A 20,777-nucleotide genomic window follows, 5' to 3' on the forward strand; every position below is an offset into this window, starting at 1 on the left:
TTTAATATTATTTGAGTTTTTCTTTTTTTTTTATATAAAGAATTATAATAATCTTTTAACAAAGTAAAAAAAAAAAGATTAATAAAATAAAATATTTTAAAAATCTCGCTATAGTTATAATGTTCTCCTGATATTTGAAGGTTCTGACTCCTTCGCTCCAGAGTCGGTGAAAAAAAATTGTGGAGTTAATAAAAGCTCGGTCAAAAAATTAAAAGTGCATGACAAACAAGAAGACTCCTGTAAAATGAATGCTTCAATTTCCACACTTCCTATAAGAGCCTTGATTTAATTTAATCAATAGTCAGCGATTAAATTTATAATGAATAATAGAGCATAAATAACCTGGATAAAAAATTCTGCTTTCATATAAGATTAAGGAGAAGAAATAAACTAAAACATCAAATGCTACAAAATCATATAAACCACCGGGCACGACATGGGCTACCTTCAGCCCCTGCAATGTTCAGGTAAAAGGGCAAGAGTCTGGAAATCATGGTTGGCTGTTTTATTCAGTGACGCTGAAGCTTGTGCCTGTTAACCACATCTTCTTTTGGATGATGAACACCACCTCATCCTCACCTTGCTCGGTGTCCTGCTCAACATCACCTGTAGCCACTGCTTCCCAATGCAGTGCTGACAAATGTTTCTTTACGAATTCCACCACTGATGGCTTATCGCGGATAATAATGAAGCCTGTGGGTCTCAAAATGCGGTCCATCTCGATTAGCAGATCCTCGGCACCACAATCTTTCTTTTCGATGTCTGAGATGACAGTCCAAGCATGAAGTAGATCATAAGTCCGTGGATAGGTTGAAAACGATTCGCACCTGTCAATAGGAAACAAAAATCATTTTAGACCACATGATAGTCTGATCAAGAAATATAATTGGCAGTTCCATGATGTTTTTGTTTCCCTCTCCTAGGAAGTACCATGGCAGGAATTTTCCTGATAAGAGAGTTAGCAGAACCAACCTTCTCATGTGTTTGCAAGAGAAGAATATCATGTGGAGTCAAACTAGAAGGAAAACCTCATATTCTACAATGAAATGGTTTCTCAGAGACGAGTTTGTATTACAGTTTCTGCTGTATCATATCTTCCTATACTTTTCTTTTTCTTTTTTCTTGAAAAAATAAATCAAATTTACCCATCAAGCAAACTAACATGTGGTTGTAACAATGGTATTGGCTACAAACTTTCTACAATCTGATGAAAACATGCCGGAAGGATTTCTCATAGAAACCTAAATAACCTTAGAATAGACACAGCCCTAATGATGCTTAAGTTTTCTGATAAAATAAATATCTAGAATTTTTACTAACACGACAGATAGGTTTGATTATTTATTTTTTTCAGAAATTTAATCCCCAACACATTTGAATATTTTCCCAATGTCAAATATTAGAAAATTTTTGGAACTCACCAGTTGTGCGCAGAGCCTATCAGGCCTCTATCATATATTATTTTGAGAGTGTTGGGTCCATCTTCAGGCACAACATTCATAACCCAAACGTCTTTGCTCTTTAGGGCTGCTGCAAATGATCCTAGGTTAGCCTTCATGTCCATCAAATTCCTCAGGGTATCAGGCTGAATCTTTGGGCTCAAAAGATTCCAATAATTCTCAACCCTGTGCTGCCAAACTTCCTGCAACATATCAATCCTGTTACAAACCAGCCTCTTCCAAACATTTAACAGATTGGAAAATTTTGATAGATTACCGTGTCCTTTTCAAACATTTCAGCAGAATAGCCAAAGTCAGCTAGACGGGGAGGTGGTGTGGTCAACCGAGCAGGCCAAGGGGCCAATCCACTCCCTTTTGCTTTATGTTGTTCTGATGGGATCATTAAAATACTCAGTGCATTTCTTACTTCCAACACAAATTCTATGTAGCTAAAAAAGCACCTTATAAAAATGCAAATAAGGGCAATGCAAAATCAAACAAAAGCATGGCAAGGAGGATCTAACTACACCAATGATTCTTTTTTTATTTCCTCAGTAGCAATATATGAACAGTAAAAGATCAAACATTTAAACAAACACAAATTGTCATGTTAACTGTATGTGCTGCTAAAAGCTCACAAACTCAAAAGGGGTACGTAAAGCATTGTTTACTGCATGAGCATTTTATTGATGTAAAGTAAAATATGCAATTTCCTGTTCTACCTTCCAAAATTAATTTGCTTCCATTGAAAGGTCATGCTTGAAAAAAAATCGTAATGAGACTACTAACACTAATCTTGAAAGTCCAAAAAGAAATTTAAAGGGCTGATATGGTACTCACGATCAGTGTAAGGAGTGATGCAAGCTTTCATTGGCACATCCCAAACTGCATCTGGATCATCATCAGATTTGCAGAGAGGAGGCTGAGTACCAGGTTCTCTTTCCATGTAACAGTCATTTGTCAGAGGCTTGACCCAGATAACTGTTTGATTCCTTTTCACAGCTATCTTCCAACACATCCGTTCGACAAGGGCGCTCATTTCTTTCCAGATTCTCAGATCCTCTTCATCTTGTGCATAGGCCTCAGGCGATGAGTATGCAAAGTAGCCTCCAGGTCTAAGCAACCTATCTAGCTCAAGAAGAAGGATTCCATTTCTTTGAAGCCAATCAATCCTACAACGAGAACAATGTGCAAGTTCAAAAGATCTGCTTGGGTAAGGAAGTCTCTTTGTCCCTAAAACACCAAGGTATGCAGGGATTCCTCTTTCCAAGGCAAACTGGATCTGGTTTTGATGAACATCATTTGGTGCCAATGACATTGCAATCATATCAGAAGAAAGCATATATCCCCCAAAACTTGCAACTCCACAACCAACATCAAGGACAGTCCGGAGCCTTCCTTCATTGTTTAAAATGTCATTTGAAAAGTTTAGCATCTGCCAGCGAGAAACATAAATAGTATTAAAAACCAGGATAGTTTGGAAAACCAAGTATAAAGTAAAACGCAAAAATTATCACAGCACCAGGATTCCGAGGATGAGATTAAATGGAGAATCTGAGAATCACATATTTACATGAGAAGTACTACTTACATTTGCAATTGCAGCTATGTACTTATCAGCTCCATAATGGAAGTGTGTTCCTCCTCCAGGAAATTCAATCTTGTCACCTTTGACAACCATCCAGTTCTGATCAGACTTTTCACTTGCGAGGTGGGTGTGAGGTATATTTGCTTTCCACACCACATCTCTGCTTTTGGGCCACTTGATCGGGACCTGCAACCATCAAGGATAGGAAACACATAAAACTTTAAGCTGGTTCATTCAATTCACATGGCCAAAACAATACTTCCCTACAAACTAGCTACTATAAAATACTTCTGAAATACTTTACCTTGTAACCTGGTGGAGGAGGAATCAAGCAATTGAAGCGCCTTTCTGGAACTGGGCAGTGCCTTTCATAGTGCTCCATCAAAGACAAATCCAGCTTCAATCTTGTCTGGTATATAAGATTTCGGTCTAGACAAGGAATCAGCTCTGAGTGTCGATCATCACAAACCTACAAGATTGAAAATAATCATAAATGTATAGCTTATGTCAGTGCAATTCATACCAACATGAAGATCTAGACCTGAGAGCAAGTAAATAAAAAGGTTAATTCAACTTAAAATTGCTCACAGGAATGCTTTTAAGCATAACATCATCCTGTAGATCTTCGCCAGGTTTGTTGGAAGCACCGTCACCATCATCTTCTCCACCCAGATAAGAAGAACCTAACTTCCTTAGAGATTTACTGCCATATTCCAAAGCAGATGTTCCACTGTTTCGAGAATATATGTAAAGACAACCACAGATGATAGCAATTACCACTATCCAAGTTACCAACCGCTTCTTCAGATCCCCGTCACCTCTTCCCCTCGACATCTTTCGCAACCAGGAGCAGAAAATGAAAATTTCCCTTCTACTTTCACTTCAAGTTAAAATCAGAACCTCATTTCCCTCTCCAAGAGATCCACGATAGGTAATGGATATCCAGAACAAAACTTCAACACCAAATCCAGTACTTCGGTTGTTTAATTCGCTTCAGTGATTGCCTGGAGCTCCTTATCACCACCAACCTTGATTCCAAAAATAATTCACGTCAGGACTTAACCATCCATAAAAGAAAGCAAAGATTTATTATATAGATCCCGATAAAAAAATAAACTAATAAAAAGATCCTATATTCCAAAAATCTAAATATGGAATCTATGTAAAAACATTAACTAAAACAAAATCCCATAATTGATGGCCATTAATTTAATCATAAAAAGGAAAGAAGACGGTATTAACTAGAGATAGATATGAGACAAACTTAAAAATTATAGCTAGGTAATCAAGAAAACCCATTTCAATCCAGGATCATTGATTACATCATGGCAATAGTAATATTAATTATAAGAGAAAATGAAAAGGCACCGACAACGTCAACTTGCCAGCTATAATTGGATACAGCTAAGAAATCCTGATCGCTAACAAAATCTCAAGACTTGAAAGTTACAATCCTGGCAATCATCAGACCCGGAAAAAAACAATGCGGCCACTGTTGCAAATCAAGAAGAAAGTTGCAAACTTTATAGCTTTTTGGGTTTAGGATGGAGAAAAATAACAAGCTACGAATAAGCAACCTCACCTCCTGAAATTAAGATGGGGAATTGAGGATGAGAATGGTGCTCTGGGGAGAAGAAAATGGCGCAGATTAGATCTTGAGATGCAAGCAAGGAAGTCAATAAATGATGATGGTGATGGTGAGTGGATCTGAAAACAGAGTTTGAGTATTACTAATATTAAAATTTTAGTTCGTGTTGATTTTTACAAAGTATGTCCCTGTACTTTGTCAATTTGGTGCTTTCGGTCCCTTATTTTGTTACTCGTATTTCTCTGACAATTTAGTCCCTTCTATCAACCAAACAGACACCACTGATGATTCGTTAGATAAGCATCACTGTAACGGCCTGTTTAGGCAAAGCTTCTGCCTCTCCTTTTGGTTACGCTTTTGCTTTTATTTTCAGATGTTGTGAACGCGATTTAAATGGTATTTAATAAAATTAATTTTTTTTAAATTAATTTATTTTTATTTTAAAATGTTTTGATATACTAGTATCAAAAATAAATTTTTAAAAAATAAATAAATTTTATTATAATATATTTTCAAATAAAAAAACACTTTAAAAATTAATTATTATTACATTACACCTCACTAAAAGAGGCAAAAGCATAAGCGTGCCAAAGGAGCACTTAAAATATTTTTATTATAGATATTTGAAAATAATTATTATTTAATATAAAATAATAAATATATTGCACATATTTTTCCCATCATACTAAAAATATCATATGTTTGAAGTTATAAATTATTCGACAAAAAAACCAATACAAGATAATAACCATCACTGCAAGTGTTTTTACCATCTTGGGAGATTTTTCTAGATTTTTTATTATTTTAAAATAATATGTTAAATAATGAATTCTTACTGTTTAGTAAACTACGCTCTTATTTTCAAAACAGAAAAGAAAAGATAGAATTTTTGTGATTTGAAAAATAAAGAGGAAGAGTGTGGTGGTTACACGCAGGGAAAGAAATGAGAGGACCGACTTCATTTGACTGGCTAAGTGCATGGATCATGCACGTGCCCAAAATTATAATATTTTAGCAATAAGTTACGTGCTTGGAATGGAGAAATCTAGCAGTTATCGTGCTACCCCAAGTAGGAAGAGTTTGTGAGATGCGAGGTCCGTGCCGAGTTTAAAAAATAGCAAGTGAATCTCTGAACCACGCTTGGCAAATTATTAAAGCGGTGTTTTTGAGTTTTTAAGTGGGTTTTTTTTCAAGTAGTTTTTTTTATATTAAAATTATATTTTTTTTTTTTTTTTAAAAAAATTATTTTTAATATCAAAATTTACAAAACAATCTGAAAACACACAATTTTTTTTTTTAATAAAATAAAAATAAGTTTTTGCCTCCCTTTATTTATACTGCAATCCTAAACGAGGGTTTAAATTTATTTTATTCTTGTGACCTGTCTCAAGTTGAGTGATTTTAATATTTTATTTAAAAAAATAAATAAATAGTATCATTTTAAAATATTATAAAAAAATAAATTAAATTTTTACCAGTTTTAACTTGATCCATCAAGTCATGTGTTAATCTACTATATTAAACTTGTTTAAAAGTTGATTTTATAAAAATATTGGATCTAAATCAATCTGCAGGCCAAATCATGTTCATAACCATGTAAGAAACTAGTCCCGTGCATGGCTTGATACAATTTTGATCATTTGAGTATCCATGTATAGTTAATTATTTAATTATATTACTATAACATCGATTTTTTAGTAATTCTTGTGGTTGTTGTTATTGTTATATGTTTAAATTGTAACAGTGGTGGATTTATATGTATGAAAAACATTTTAACCATAATTGTATGATTTTGTAGCATTTTATTTTTTTTCAACCTAGCATCACTGTTTAATTTTGTATGGATTAAAAGTTAATTTAGAAATCCCCTATCCTAAAAGTAAAATCAAAAGGTAATTAAAATTTTTAAAATATATCAGATTGTTTTTTTCTTACTTCCAAATTTTAAAATAAATATCACTGTATTACTTTATTTCGCGATTTTATTAAGAAAAGGGTTATGGCAAAAAAATTAATAAGAATTCAAATAATACATAATTAAATAAACTTTTAAACAACTAAAAAGGCCTTGACGTGGATTTGATTGAATACAATATATAGTTTTCTTGATTCTCTTACTTTCATGCCTCGTGAAAAAAAACCAATACGCATCTTAAATTAAAAAGTTTATGATACTAACTTCTAGTTTGTATAAGTTAAAATATTATATGGATTAACTTGGTAAACTCATAATTCATGTTATGATTTTTAATGGGTTTAATTAATTTTTTATTATTTAATAAAAAATAAAAATAAATTCAAAATCAATCAAATAAAAAAATTAAAAATATTTTTTTAATTAAAATTTAATTATTAAAGGTTGAAAAAAAAAAAAAGGTGTAAGTGGCCCAACATGCTAAGGCCTAAAAATAAACCAAGCATATGGATTTTGGCCGGGCCGCATGCATGGGCCAAATTTATTTATTTTCTTTTAATTTAGTAATTTTACTATAATTACAATAATAATTTCATCCAATTAGACTATTAAAAGATTTATTTGAAAATATTTTATTTTTTATAAATAAAAAAATAAAAGGTCAAGGAGTAGTAAAGCTCCATGAGCTTTCACAAATCTTTTAAATATATTATGTAATTTAGCTACAAACACATCCATTATATATGAAAGTGTAATTGTTCTTAATTTAGTAAAATAAATATTACATAAAATCATGCTTATTTTATTAACATTGTTAAAAACCTAAAACTTGCGATAGACGCTTTTTCTTTTTGGCGGCGCAAATTCTTGCTGTGTAACTGTTTTAAGTATTTAGTTATTATATAGCATTAATTGTGTTTTTAATTTGTTTTAGTGTTAAATTAATAATTTTTATTATTTTAACATATTAATATTAAAAATAAAAATAAAAATATTTTAAAACATTAAAAAATAAAAAAAATAACTTTCACTTCCCATAATATATTTTTTTAACCATGTTTATTTTTGCTTTTAAAAAGTACTTTTGAAAAAAATTAAATTTTTTTTATTTTTTTTAAATTAATATATTTTTAGTAATTTTAGATTATTTTAATATATTTATATTAAAAATAATTTTTAAAAATTAAAAAAATATTATTTTAATTTATATTTTAATAATAAAATACTTTAAAAATCAATCAAACGATACATCATATTAATATCCTTGTCTAGTGACATGCACAACGCTATCACGAAGATGGACTGTCGTTTGGTTAGTTTTAGTTAGTTTTTTTTTTTTTCTTAAAGGCGCGAAGGAATAGAATCAGTAAAACGACGGCGCTGAATAACTAGGGATTTCCAATTCTCCATTCATACAAAGCTCAATCGTTGATTTCAAAAATCTTAACCTTCCAAGCCCCAAACATGGCGTAGAAAACAAGAAAAAAAAAAGATTCCATTGCAGAATCATTTAAAAAAAGGAAGTAGAAAACGCCTTCGAGAAGGAGAAGAAGAAGAGGAAGAGGAAAGAGATCGAAGCTGAAGAAACTCCCTCACTCGGTAAATAATCAACTCTTATTTTATAGCTTCATCAATTTCTCCTTTTAAATTATATTTGACGTACCGAGTTTTGTAAATTTCTATTTATCAAGTGGACAGTCCCGCGTTCACCGACACAGTGGTGGGTGCGAGCTCAGTTTCGACACATCGACAGGGTCAATCGCCCTCACTCTTCTCTTACTCGTTTTTTTTTTTTTTTTAATATTAAGTTGGTTATTAGTTTTCCTTGTCGAGGTCAATTTGCTCTTATTCGAGCTTTTGGCTTGTCGCGTAATCTATTTTTGTTACCGTGTTTGGATTTGGCTCTGTAAATCAGTTAATAGCCATGCTCTCTGTAGTGTATTTTATGTTTTATTTTTTACTTTGTTGACATGCAGAAATTGTGATTTCAGGTGTTGATTCAGCCTTTCATTTTACATTCACAACTATATAGCAGTGAACAGAACGCTAGTTGATAGAGAATTAGAGGTTTAATTTAGTTTATAATACCTCACTCTAATGGTTACATTATTGATAGCGTTGTCTTTTTTAAAGAAAATTGAGATAGACAATTTTTTTATTTGTTTTGAATGAATTGTGTGTTTACAAGTTTGGCGGTAACTCTTTTTTTTGCCCCCGAACTAGATGCTTTTTACAATGTGATCATAGAGTGTAATTGGGATTGGATCTGGTGGTATTGGCTTGTGTCAAGGTAGCTGGCGGGAATGGTTTGGAGCCATCAATGTAGCCAAGAAGGTCACAGCCAATGAATAAGGTTTGGAACTGTAGTTTCCAAGAGAGGTAAATGGTAGAGGTGAGTTTGAGAGGGGCCTGAGCAGCAACATTGATGCTGATGAGAGTTTGGTGTGATTCATTGGTGTTGAGAATGGTTGCAGGATTAGACTCGGTAGCCACGAGTGCTAATGAACAGGGGGGGAAACCAAAAAAAAAAATTGGATCGGTTTAGTGCTCTGATACCATGAGAGAATGATGAAATCAATTCTGTCTTTCATATACATTTTGCAGCAGCTAAATACACATACAGGACAACAGACATTTGTTTTGAAATCCTAAAATATAGAGCAGTTCAAAACTGCTTCCTAACTTTAAGGGTTGTTGCAATCTGTACAACTTATTTGAATAATTCAAAATAGAGAAACTATGGGGCTGTTACAATCTGTTGCAATCCATTGAGTTGTGATATGGACGGATGATGTGCTATGATATGTTATGCAGTCATTGAGGAGAGAGAAGTTATTGTGTGTTTTCAAACTTAGTACTGAACATGTTTTTGGATGATCATTCAACCGAGGTTGTTTGCTTGTATTTTGGTTGTAGTTTTTCAACTTTTATTGTTGGAAATGGATGTGCGTGAAATTTTTGTTTCAAGGTTTCACAGCTTTTAAATGATGATTATGTCTTACAACCTTTTTAAGAGTCTGCCACTCTATTGATTTATTTTCCTTTTTCTTCATTATATGTGCAGATACACTTTGTTGTGAAAAGAATGGAAGTTTTTGAGTGGTTTAAAACACATGTTATTGATAAAAAGCCGGATCCTAGCATTGACCATCGTGAGCTTGTAAGTGTTACTGATATCATTCTACTTGTGCATGTTATGTTTGCCGGTGAAAAAAAAGAAAAGAAAAGAAATCCAGAATGCAATTATGGAAAGAGATGTCTTCCTTCATATTTTAGCATGATGATGATAATTTTATTTTCATCATGTCATGTATTTCAGTATTCGCATTATATTTGATATTGAAGTTGGTAACTAACAAACAATGAATCATTGAATTCTATTCACTCAACATGGACCATAATTCCCACTGTCTTTGGGGTTGGTAGCTGTAGATATCTTATAGAGCATTGGTTATGCATGTGGGATGGGTATGTGTGCGTGCGAGCACAAGGGTCTTACAACTTTGAAACCCTTCAAAGTGGTGCTTACTCTTATCACCTGGTGGAAGGGTGAAGGATGAAGGATGAGACATCTTCCCTTAATCAATGCTGGTCTTTTTGTAAGCAACTCTGAATTTTCATAATCTGCTCTACTGTGCAATTGCTTGAATTAATGGATAACTATGCTAAGACATGCCCACTATGGTTAAGGACCGTGCTGACTATTCCATGAACATGTTATTCTACCTTTAGAAACCTCTCACCTCCTATTCGTGAACTGATCCTAGTCAAAGTATGTTTATTGTGGAGGAGGTTTTCACATAAATGAAAGAAGTGTGAACCAGTCCAGTTGGGGAAAATTTGGAGCTGCTGGTTGGCAGCTTGGTTCATGTGCAGCAAAAGCCTTTAAGATTCACCCAAAAAAATGCCAATTCCCACACTTGATAAAACATCAATAAAGATCCCTATGAATATTTGTTATCATTAGATTTTGAGTGAGAATATTGCTTGGCCGTGCATCTGAATGACATGTATTAAATATACTAAATCAAAATGGTAGCTTCTAGTTTCCTTCCAATAGGATCTGCGTATATTGAGTTTTGATGATTTCTTCTCTGGGATTCCAGGTTCAAATAAAATCAATGGGATTGTAGTAGCACTACCAATTGACATGTCCTCCAGTAAGGTATGTAAAGCATAGTTGGTGGGTAAAAACATAAAATTTCAGAGTTCAGAAGAAAATGTGTGGAAGGTAATTGGGAGTTGTACTGTTATGACATAGTTGGGTACTAAATTGGTGGACAAAGGCTTTTGGACATATCATTCCCTTGACACATTAATTGTCACAATTTTATTGGATCCTGGCTTCTAGATTGTTCTAACCAAAATATTAATTTCTTGGCCAATTGAGAATATACAAGCTAGAAATTTTTTTTTCCTTCTGGGAGTTTTCCTGATAAAACGAGTTTCCTCCAGATATGCAGTCCTTGAGAAAATGTAATTTTGAATACAATTCCAAAACTTTTTAAACTTCTCATTTTTCCTCGGTAGTTTTAAAATTGGTTTTTTTTTTAGTTACTTGTTACCTTCTGCTTGGATATTGTTAAGCAAATTCAAAGTTTGTTATTAATCTACTTTCGGAACTTTATCCAACACATCTCTAACTTCTTCTTTTTTAACTGCAATACATTAGTAATTTTACTTCTAAAATTTCTCCCCTGCAGAAAAGATTATTTCTGTGTCTCCATGACCCATATATTTTCATGGGTAATACATGAAATTAAAATTGAGCAGCCATCCACTTCTCTTAGTTCTTTGATCATTATCAATTTCTTTTCTAAGAAAATTTCATGTCTGATGCTTCCCTTTCAGAGTGACAGCTAAACAAGGATTGGGCGATATGCTCAATTTTAAATGAATGCCAGATGATGTGAGTGTCTTCTCTACTAGGTCTTACTCGTTCTCTGTCATTCTGCATCTGTTTTGTTATTGATGGCGTAACTTTTCCATGATTAATTGAATCAAATATAATTAATTTCAAGCAGTAGCATGGGTCTCTTCGAGGTTTACCTATCATCTATTAACAAAGTGCTCACAGCGTCGTCTTCATTACATTTTTCATGTTGAAAATCAGATGAACAGCTGTAAACTACTGTTGCATTCTAATATATGAGAGAGAAAATGAGTTGTTTGAATAACTATTATCTGAATCCCACAACTTTATATACCAAATTTTATTAGTTCTGCATAATTTAGCACTCCTCTTTAAACTCAATGTTCTCAGACTGCTGTCATATCATTAACACAGTTTTGTTGCTGCTGCCATGTTGCATGCATGTATCCCTCTCTAGTTACATACTGGTTCGCAATGATAGATGTGTGGATGGAGCCATAAGTTCATCTGTGGCGAGTTGGTTTCTTGACTTCACCCAAAATGTTAAAATTGTTCTTTCCTTTTGGACCATGTTGAAAAGCTCATCCCATAACCGGTTTAATTTAGTAGCAAGAGAAGGATATACTGTGTGGTCCTATAAGAAGCATAGGATATGTTGAATGGTTGACAAATCAATAGTTCATCATTTTTAATTATTCGACCACATCCTCGAGCTTAAAACGTTTCCTCATAGAAAATAAGGTTGCCAAGTAAATGCCCATGTCGTCACTTGAATGGTTCGGTGATAAATCTGTTGTTGAAAGCAGGGTTGCGTTTAGGCAGCTTAAAATTTAGGAGTCGGCCCATAGCCAAGAAGGGGGCTCACTGCTGGCAATCTTTTGAAATGTGTGCCTATGCTGTTGTTCTCTGTGCTGAAACATTTGCACCTGGTGGATGTCACCATGACAAAGGGACCATCGTTCTGTTCAGTGCTTATCTGTGCACTCATTTGAAGGCCTGTCTGGCCTTTTATGTATGTTAAGGACCGTAACCATATTCTTCTGAAATTTACCTATGCACTGGCCGTGCCCAAAAGTCTAGTTTGTCTTTTATTTGGAGCATACTGGTCTGAAAGTGCCTAGGATCAACTCATGTATCAATTATTTTTTATGAAAACTGTATTATTTTATTTTTTTAATTTTTTGTTCAACTTGAAACTGACCCTGAGATAAGCTTTGAATAGTGGGGGGGGGGGTTCTCGGATCAACTTGCTGAGTTGAATATGGTTTGAATAAGTGAAAGCAATCTTGAAGATTAACGGAGTTTGTTCCACGCTTATTGTCTCTTGTCCAAAAAAAGAAATGTCTATTGCTGTTCTTGTGTCGGTGGATTTGGAACTTGGTATTTTGGACAGCACAAATTTAACGTTCTGCGTCTCTTTGATCAGAATAAAAAATGTGGTCATATCTATGTGAAGGAAATACCAAAATAATGGTGATTTTGTGTTCTGTGAAATACAGAGTCGCCAAGGTATCCTTTTTTTCTAGTTATAAAAAACTTGGTATTGTCATATTGATGCCGGCACACACAAAAAAAAAAAAAAAAAGAAGAAGAAAGAAGAAGAAAGGGAAAAGAAGGGCACATTTTGTTTACGAAACCAAATGAAAGCCGGGGCCACTGACCTAAAAGTTGTCAAAGATGAAGAAAAATACCACAGGTTCTGTATGGTACAAGAAGTTTTGTTTTCAAACATATGGGGGCAGGTGGGGGCAGTGGCTTGCTTTTGTCCCCCACTAACTCGCATAAGAAGCTCAAAATCGCTGGGATAGAAGTTAGAAGGGTCTACAAGGATTAAATCTAGCTGTTTTTTTATTTAAATTTTGAGCTTAGTAGATGCTATTTTAGTTTCTCTGGTTCTATATTAAATAGATACTTTGCATCTTCACATGCATTTGTGAAAGCGAAGAAAAAACTAGAATGACAGGACATGCCAAAGAGAATAATTTACATAAAAATCATCTTACGAAACTTCTTAATCGTGCGGTGGAGGAAACTAAAGTAGAAAGTAAAGAGAAAGTGCAAGATTATCCATCAAAGGGTAGAGGGAGTCTTTGAGTGGAATAACTAGAAAGCCTCGAGTAGCCATTCAACTAGAATGACAGGACATGCATGTGACCCTTTGTTTGAATTGAGAATTTAATAAAACAAGAGACTTTACATCATAGATATTCTGCATAATCTTCTTTTGGAGTTAATTATATAAAGTTCTTCGAGGGTTTAAAAAATAATTTGGAATGCATCGCAATCAATCGTATTAACAAGGGATGAATTCATTACAACAACAGTTATATCTGCAAGTTTCCTACGATGACGATATGTATCAATAGTAAATCCATGTCTGTATAATCATATGATTTGATAATATCAAGCTTCTTACTTAATTGCATAGTTTGTCATACAAGAAAAATTCTGTTTTGTCCTGGAAGACTATTGAATCGGATATGCCATACCAGACAACAGATTTAGCGGTGGATCGATATACAATAATTAGTTGATAGATAAAGCCATGTTAGTGACATGCTAATTTTTGTTGTATTCTTTTATATTTCTTGTTTGCAAAGGATACATTGTGCTTCAAATATTATGTTGATGGCTTGGAAATGCAACTGATATCATGTTATTTTATTCCATAATCTTTCATGCATATTTGCAAGGCATTGATAAAAGCACTTAATTATTAACTAGACTCCAAAATAGAGCAGCCTTGTACATTTGGCTTGCGCTTACCTCTCTAAGCAAAATGATGTTAAGGCCCTAATTTTGGATCTACCATCTTGTCTTGTTAAGGTTTCCTTACCTTGTGGCGGATTCAAGACTAGCCAAAAAATCTTCACATGCTCTGTTAAAGTGAAGCAGACTGACATCAGCTAATAACCATTCTACTTTGATGCAGGGATGTTATAGTTTGTACTTTTGTTTTGGCAACAGGCTCGTGAAAGCTCTCAAACAAGGCATCCTGACATGATCCTTCATGTGAGTGTTTATTGGAAACTCTATAACCCCATTTTATTTTATTTTTACCAGAGGAATGCTATGTTTTCAGTTACTAGTACTAGATCATCCATGCATTATGGAAATGGAACCCCGTTGTTTCACATAAGTTTCCTGTTTTACAGCACTCGTAGCAGTCTGTAATATTCATCTTTTACTAGCGAGGAGGGCATAGATTTATTAGGTTAAGTGCCTGCCCGTAAAATTTCTTAGGGTTTGAACTTGAGTAGGGGTGGCCGGTCTCTGGGGTCGTGGCGCAGGCGCGTTTGCGTACATAGGAATATAAAAGCTTCGATCCCACAAGATTAGATGAATATTTAATAAATAATACAGAAAAAAGGATTATTACAATGACTTTAATCACATTCTAACATGTAATCATATATTCTGGAGACATGGAGAGAGTTTCTTTACCCAGCCAGAGACGGCAGTACAAGGCGATATCTGATGCTACCTACCCCCTCACATATACCGTGTCACATAAAATTTCGTGTCAAATAATTTGGTTTGGATGAGAGCATGTGGATCCCAGTAGCCAAATCAATAATCCAATCAAAAGCCCTGCAAGTTCTATTATGAGCAAGATAATGCCAACTCTAGCTCCAAAATACTTTAGATTAATCATGGGGTATGTAGGCCAATGTACATAGAATCTCAGATTGACAAGAAAGATGGATGCAGCCTCTGAAATAGTATATTGTTCTTTGTCATTTCTTGTCGACGGCCAAACAATCCTAGACACGCGTCTCTCTGTCTCATAACCTGAAAAAAATGGCAAGATTTAATTGTCTTTCTAAATTAAACATCTAGAATATCTTATGATTATTATGGTGTAAGAGCTGAAGAACTCATTGAGATTTCTTTCATGCTTGAAGATCACGGTTTCTGGTGAGAGCAACCTTGATCAAGCTCTCTGCATTATTGGAATAGGTCGAGGGGGATTTCGAGTAGATGGAGGAAAATGGGAGGGTAGGAAACAAACAAACAAATCAGGCTCATTGAACACCAAAAATGGTACGAGAGAGTAAAGATCATTTGACACTGATAATAACATCATGAGAAAAGGGGGAGCTGTTTGTTGGAAGATAGCTTTCAAGAACTTGTCCAGAGAAGGTCAGGCACCACCCTTGAAAGCCATATAGGGTTCATAGGGGGCTAATAAAATCTGACATTTTCAGGAAAATAATGGATGGAGCCTTCAGCATCCACGTAAATGCCGAGTTGTGTGTTGTCTCGTCTCTATCTATATGATGATGTAACGGTTTATGATGGAGGTCTTGAAATAATTTTGCCAAGATATTTGTCATTCTGTACGGCTTTTGGTTAATGTAGCAACACAGACTCGTTCACCCCACGTAGTTTTATATTCAAATATTTTCATTATTCTTAAAACATCAATTTAACTTAAAAGTTTAAAATTCAATAAACTATCATCCATTTTAAAATCTAAAGTTTTTTTTTTTTTTTAATGAAACCCAAATCCAATAATCAGAATTCAATTATCAAAAATCTATAAGTTGTGAAGATGAGTACAATGAATGGTTTTATATTATCTTTTAACACACTTTATCAAAAGATAGACTATAAGTATAGAGAGGTGTTTATCAAGAGAAGAATTAGATAGCGAATAGTCTAGCCAAATAAAGAGTTTTTAGAGATATGTAACTTTTATTCTGTTTTAGTTTTCATGACGTCTTTGATTACAAGCTATTTGTTTTGTTTGTAAGTTGCCTCACTTTACACCTATATATTTGTATTAATTTTTTCTGTGAAGCAATGTTTGTATTTTTTATGTTAAGCAGTGTTTTTAATGGCTATAACATGTGCTTAACAGATCATTCGTAATTCATAAAAAAGAAAAGAAAAGTGGAGAGGTGTTACTGAACATATCCCATATTAAATAAATAATTCTAAAAGTATAATATATAAATTTTAGAATAAACCATTTATCACAAAAATTGATTCTTTTTGAAGAAACCCAAATCCAAGGTCAATTTAATTAAAAAAATTGATAAGGTGCGATTTAAAGTCTTAAACACTTATTCTGTCAAGTAAAGCTGAGTAAAGCAATATCAATATAAAATTTGATTCTTTAAATAATTTTATAATATGTATTTTTACAAGCGTTTGGTTTCAAAAACATATATTTTCATCTGGGATATATTTTTATGGGGGGGACTCTGATTTAGTACCTCATATATTTTCATGTAAGATATCTATCATATGATATATAGTCATGGGCATGGATGAATTAATTTTGTTTTACCAAAGTTATCTCTGTGCGTGTGAGCTCGCTCGCTCGCTAGCTATGGCTGCATGTGGGCTCCCTTGCCTTTGCGGCGCAAATCAATGGGCTGGCATGGCAAAGACATCTCTCTCGTCATCAGTACTGACTGATCTTAAACCTGCAAGACACGTTTTCTGATCTGGGATCAGAAAGCTAGCTAGCTAGCCTTCATAGCCATATACTTAGCCAGCTGCCGACTCTAGACATGTTCAGCATCTTCCTTGTATTATTATCGCATATGGCATTGTTTGGGATTTGGTTGTACCGTAATTTTAAAAAAAATATTAAAATCATATTTTTTATTGTTTTGATATATTAATATTAAAAATATAAATTTTTATATTATTTTAATATATTTTTCAATAAAAAACACTTAAAAAAATTATTTGCCATAATCTCAAAGATAACCTACAAGAGATTATTTGTGTGTCAATGTTTTCTGCCACTGTTAGCATATTTTGACGTGCGTGCTAATTTGAAAACTATATTGTTGACATTATTAAATTATGTTAAAGAATTGTTGATCATGGCTGGGGTATTTTGTTAGTTACAAGTGGAATCTCATATTGGTTGCCAATTACGGTATATGTGTGTTTGTGAAGAACTTGTAATATTATATTGTACGGACACGCACATATAATTATATTTATAAAACCTTGATATGATTGGTTAATCAAGAATTGTATTTTATTTTGAGCAAGTTTTATTTTATTAAAAAGATTCTATTTCAAGGTGTTTTTTTTGTTTTATTTTTTAAATCACAACTTGAATTAACATGACAACAAGAGAATTAGTCCATAATCTCGGACTAGATGTGTGATTGTATTATAATATTATTTGGATATATATATATGAAGTCGAATCCGTTAACCCGTTATATCACATTATTATTCTAGTATATAGGTAAAAGTTAGTACTGTATATATATATATATATTATATTATATTAGATACTTAATAATTTTTCATCATATTGAGTGTGATAGAGACCTGGTAAATGAAAGAAATATTGCTATTTGTCTCAAACTATTTGGAATCTGTTACAGGTCTTCTGTGGAATTCATTGTGAGCCTGTTCTGAGGTCGAACCTGTTTTTGAACAAATTTTGAAATTTTTTTTTTTTTGCTAAAATTAAGTACGTTTGTACTTTTTAAATCGTTTTGATGTGCTGATATCAAAAATGATTTTTAAAAAACATTATTGGCATGCTTTTTGACATGAAAAGCTATTTAAAAAGCAACAGCTACCACTTCTTGTCATACCATTACTCATGGCATGATTTAACCTTACAACTATGCATTCCCAACAAAGGATAGGCCTCTGTTATTTTTATTTTTTTTACAAGGTAGTTGATTTTTTAATTTATTTTCCTGAGCAATAAAAAAGAATAAAAAAAAATTTATAGAATTACATTTAGATAATTTTTTTTTATTAGAATGTTAATTAATGTGCATTAATTATAGATACCCTTGTAATTTCTTGTATTTACCATGTATAGTACTGAAAGATACTGCATTTACAAACAAATAATTAATTTCGTGTATGAAATTAAACAAATCCAAAAAAATGACAAATAATTAACAATTTTGATTATTATAATTGCGGGTACAATCATTATTGAATAACCCTTACAAGATTATATTATTCTTTTTTCTGGATAATATACTTTATTCTTTCTTTGAAATTGATTTCGCTAAGACTTATTGAATTCTTCGTAAATACAATTCAGGATTTGTCAAGATTTTAAACGTGTACTGCATTATGAGATTTAAAGATTTGGAGTATTTATTGAAAACACCTTTGATTGGTCCTCATAATGTTGTAGATGAAGATCTACGTACAGGGCACTACATTTAATAATTCGGAATTTAAATTTGACTTTTTATTCATAAAAAAAAAAATTCTACATTTAATTCGGTAGAGTCTTATTGCTTGAGAAAACTTCAATCTAGATAGAGGTATCTTGCAAGTTAATTTGAGAGCTTTTATGCCTAAAGAATTTTTTTTCTTTTTTTTTTATGAGAGTGAAGACCTTTGGTTACTTTTTATTTGAAAATATCTTGAATTAATGACGTATAATCTTTCATTAATAATACATAATTAATTTTTTGTTATTTCTCTTTATATGTTGGCCAATAAGCTTGATTGAAGCCATATTAATATCACACCATCTATTTTATTTTATTTTCATAGAATAAAATAGGTAAACATGGATTTTCTTATGGCATGTGGCTATTTTAATCGGCCAAAGCTTTTTCGTTTTTACTAACATAATTTCTTTTGGTTTTTTAATTTCCATTATTTAATTTATCTCCTTTTATAAACATGCTTATCACTTGATGTTTCAATCCTATACCAAGTTTGGATTGTAAAGGAAAAAACTTAATCTAAAAGTTTAAATAAAATTTTAAAATATGATTTATATTTTCTTAAAATTTTTTGAATTTAAAATTTATATTTATATACACTATTTTGTGCTATTAAAAAAAATAGAATGATAATATTTGAACCGTGACAGCTTAGTAAATAGGCTATGATATAATTGTTTTAACCTATTAGCTAAAGTTATATAATTGTTTTAACCTATTAGATAAAGTTTCAAATATGAATTATATCGGAAGAATGGTTGAAGCATGGAGGAGCATGAATTGCATGACTTTTCCATCTTTTCACACACATGATATCTCCCTCTCTCCCTCTCTCCATGGTTTAACAGTACTGCTCTCTTGGAGATTATTGCACCATTTATTTTCATTTATTTATTAAAATAAAAAAATAAAACAGTTTCCTTCAAGCTATACTCGTTCTCCCCCGATAGAAACCATACTCTCTGGCAATTATTGTTGCCGTAACAACACGATTTGAAATCTCGTATGCTTGTTAGAAATCGAGAGGGAGGGTAGCTTGTCCAAAGAGAAGAACACGAGGAGGGAGATGAACAAGAAATACAACTTGTATTTTAGGTTCTAGAACGTACAAGTTCAAGCATAGACTTAACGTATGCTTATGGAATACTATTTATAGTAAGCTGCAACCCATAAAGAATCCTATAGCTTGCTGATGAATGTTCAATTAAGCGGTGAAGATTGAGCTTAATGATCTGTATAATCTTCTCGGCTGGTAATCTTGCATTTACTTTATGATCATAATCACTTAGTTAGAGAGGCCCAGTTGATCAAGGGATGCTTATGCTTGTAGTTAACGATTTCCCACGTTTTCAAGCTATTAACCGAATCTTTTTATGTGGTCAGATTAGCAAGAAACAATCTTTTTTTTTTAAATAAAAAAAAAAACTGAAAAGGACATAAAGCTTTAAATTTAGACACTGTCTGACCACTCTCCTTTATCCACTGAGAGCGCCATTTTATTCCAAAACCAGCTTCGAATGCACTGAAATTTTCTTTTATAAATGGTGTAATTGGATATGTCTACAGTTGATCGATCTAGATTAGTTATATCCTATATTAACTTTGTTGACAAAAGGGTGTGTAGCTAGCTATTCTGAAGGATCTTGTGAATAAAAAGCAAGCTTCAAAAGCATATGCATCCTATACTTTTTAGATCTTCATGACAACACTCGACAATTACACCAGAACTTGAACGCCAAGTGTTCTTCTACTGTAATCGGGGAAGTGATGGCGTTTGGAATCTCAACAAGAGTCCAATTCATACATGATTTTTCTTTTTATTTCAGATAACAGGATTTTCAATCCCTTCCACTACCGATATTAGATAATTAATATCCAGCATGGTCAATCGCTAGCAGTACTCACTATTTATGCAAATTCACTGCTGGATATTCATGAAAGTCGCATAATTTTGTTTACGTTGATGCTTCTTTTTCCTGAGATTAATACTATTAGAAAATAATATAATTCCTAGGATCAAACTGACATAATATTGAAATCTCAGTTAAAAAAAAGTATATTAAAAATCTAGCTTCAGGTAATTAATAACAATAATCTTAAATAACAATTTTATTAATTTTGCATGCAATCATATATACAATACATCTCCAACTCCAAGTCTAAGAAAACAAGATTTGTAAGATAATATAG

At 32.7% G+C, this 20,777-nt stretch overlaps 1 protein-coding gene and 1 long non-coding RNA gene across 8 annotated transcripts; one reads left to right on the forward strand and one right to left on the reverse strand.

Moving 5' to 3' along the window:
- Nucleotides 1-232: 232 nt before the first annotated feature.
- Nucleotides 233-4,762, reverse strand: LOC118052619 (probable methyltransferase PMT8). 3 transcript variants are annotated; one of them, XM_035063618.2, is made up of 9 exons: nt 4,610-4,714; nt 4,413-4,519; nt 3,616-4,055; nt 3,332-3,496; nt 3,031-3,213; nt 2,280-2,874; nt 1,717-1,829; nt 1,422-1,642; nt 233-827 (listed from the first exon to the last, which is right to left on the reverse strand). In XM_035063618.2, exons 3-9 carry the CDS (start codon nt 3,859-3,861, stop codon nt 506-508), a joined length of 1,845 nt encoding a protein of 614 aa, XP_034919509.1. In that variant the 5' UTR covers nt 3,862-4,055; nt 4,413-4,519; nt 4,610-4,714; the 3' UTR covers nt 233-505. The 3 variants fall into 3 exon arrangements, with proteins under 3 accessions (XP_034919509.1, XP_073263750.1, XP_034919507.1); XM_073407649.1 differs by having other exon boundaries at nt 4,400-4,519; XM_035063616.2 differs by lacking the exon at nt 4,413-4,519 and having other exon boundaries at nt 4,610-4,762.
- Nucleotides 4,763-7,888: 3,126 nt separating this feature from the next.
- Nucleotides 7,889-17,789, forward strand: LOC118052646 (uncharacterized). Of its 5 annotated transcripts, none has more exons than XR_012169233.1 (5): nt 7,889-8,129; nt 9,595-9,690; nt 10,637-11,439; nt 14,336-14,415; nt 17,766-17,789. It is a non-coding gene; the product is annotated as an uncharacterized lncRNA (long non-coding RNA). The 5 variants fall into 5 exon arrangements; XR_012169232.1 differs by lacking the exon at nt 17,766-17,789 and adding an exon at nt 15,309-15,692; XR_004688228.2 differs by lacking the exons at nt 14,336-14,415; nt 17,766-17,789 and adding an exon at nt 12,210-12,580 and having other exon boundaries at nt 7,894-8,129; nt 10,637-10,695; nt 11,382-11,439.
- The last annotated feature ends 2,988 nt before the right edge of the window (nt 17,790-20,777 follow it).

Source organism: Populus alba, chromosome 2 (genome assembly GCF_005239225.2).
Source record: "Populus alba chromosome 2, ASM523922v2, whole genome shotgun sequence".
Taxonomy (NCBI): domain Eukaryota; kingdom Viridiplantae; phylum Streptophyta; class Magnoliopsida; order Malpighiales; family Salicaceae; genus Populus; species Populus alba.

Excerpts from the sequence above, each read along its gene's own strand:
- LOC118052619 (XM_035063616.2), bottom strand. The coding sequence starts at position 3,861 with ATGTCGAGGGGAAGAGGTGACGGGGATCTGAAGAAGCGGTTGGTAACT. Across the intron at positions 2,875-3,030 it reads ACATAGCTGCAATTGCAAAT|ATGCTAAACTTTTCAAATGA; the intron begins GTAAGTAGTACT and ends TCTCGCTGGCAG. Across the intron at positions 1,643-1,716 it reads AAATGTTTGAAAAGGACACG|GAAGTTTGGCAGCACAGGGT; the intron begins GTAATCTATCAA and ends GATATGTTGCAG.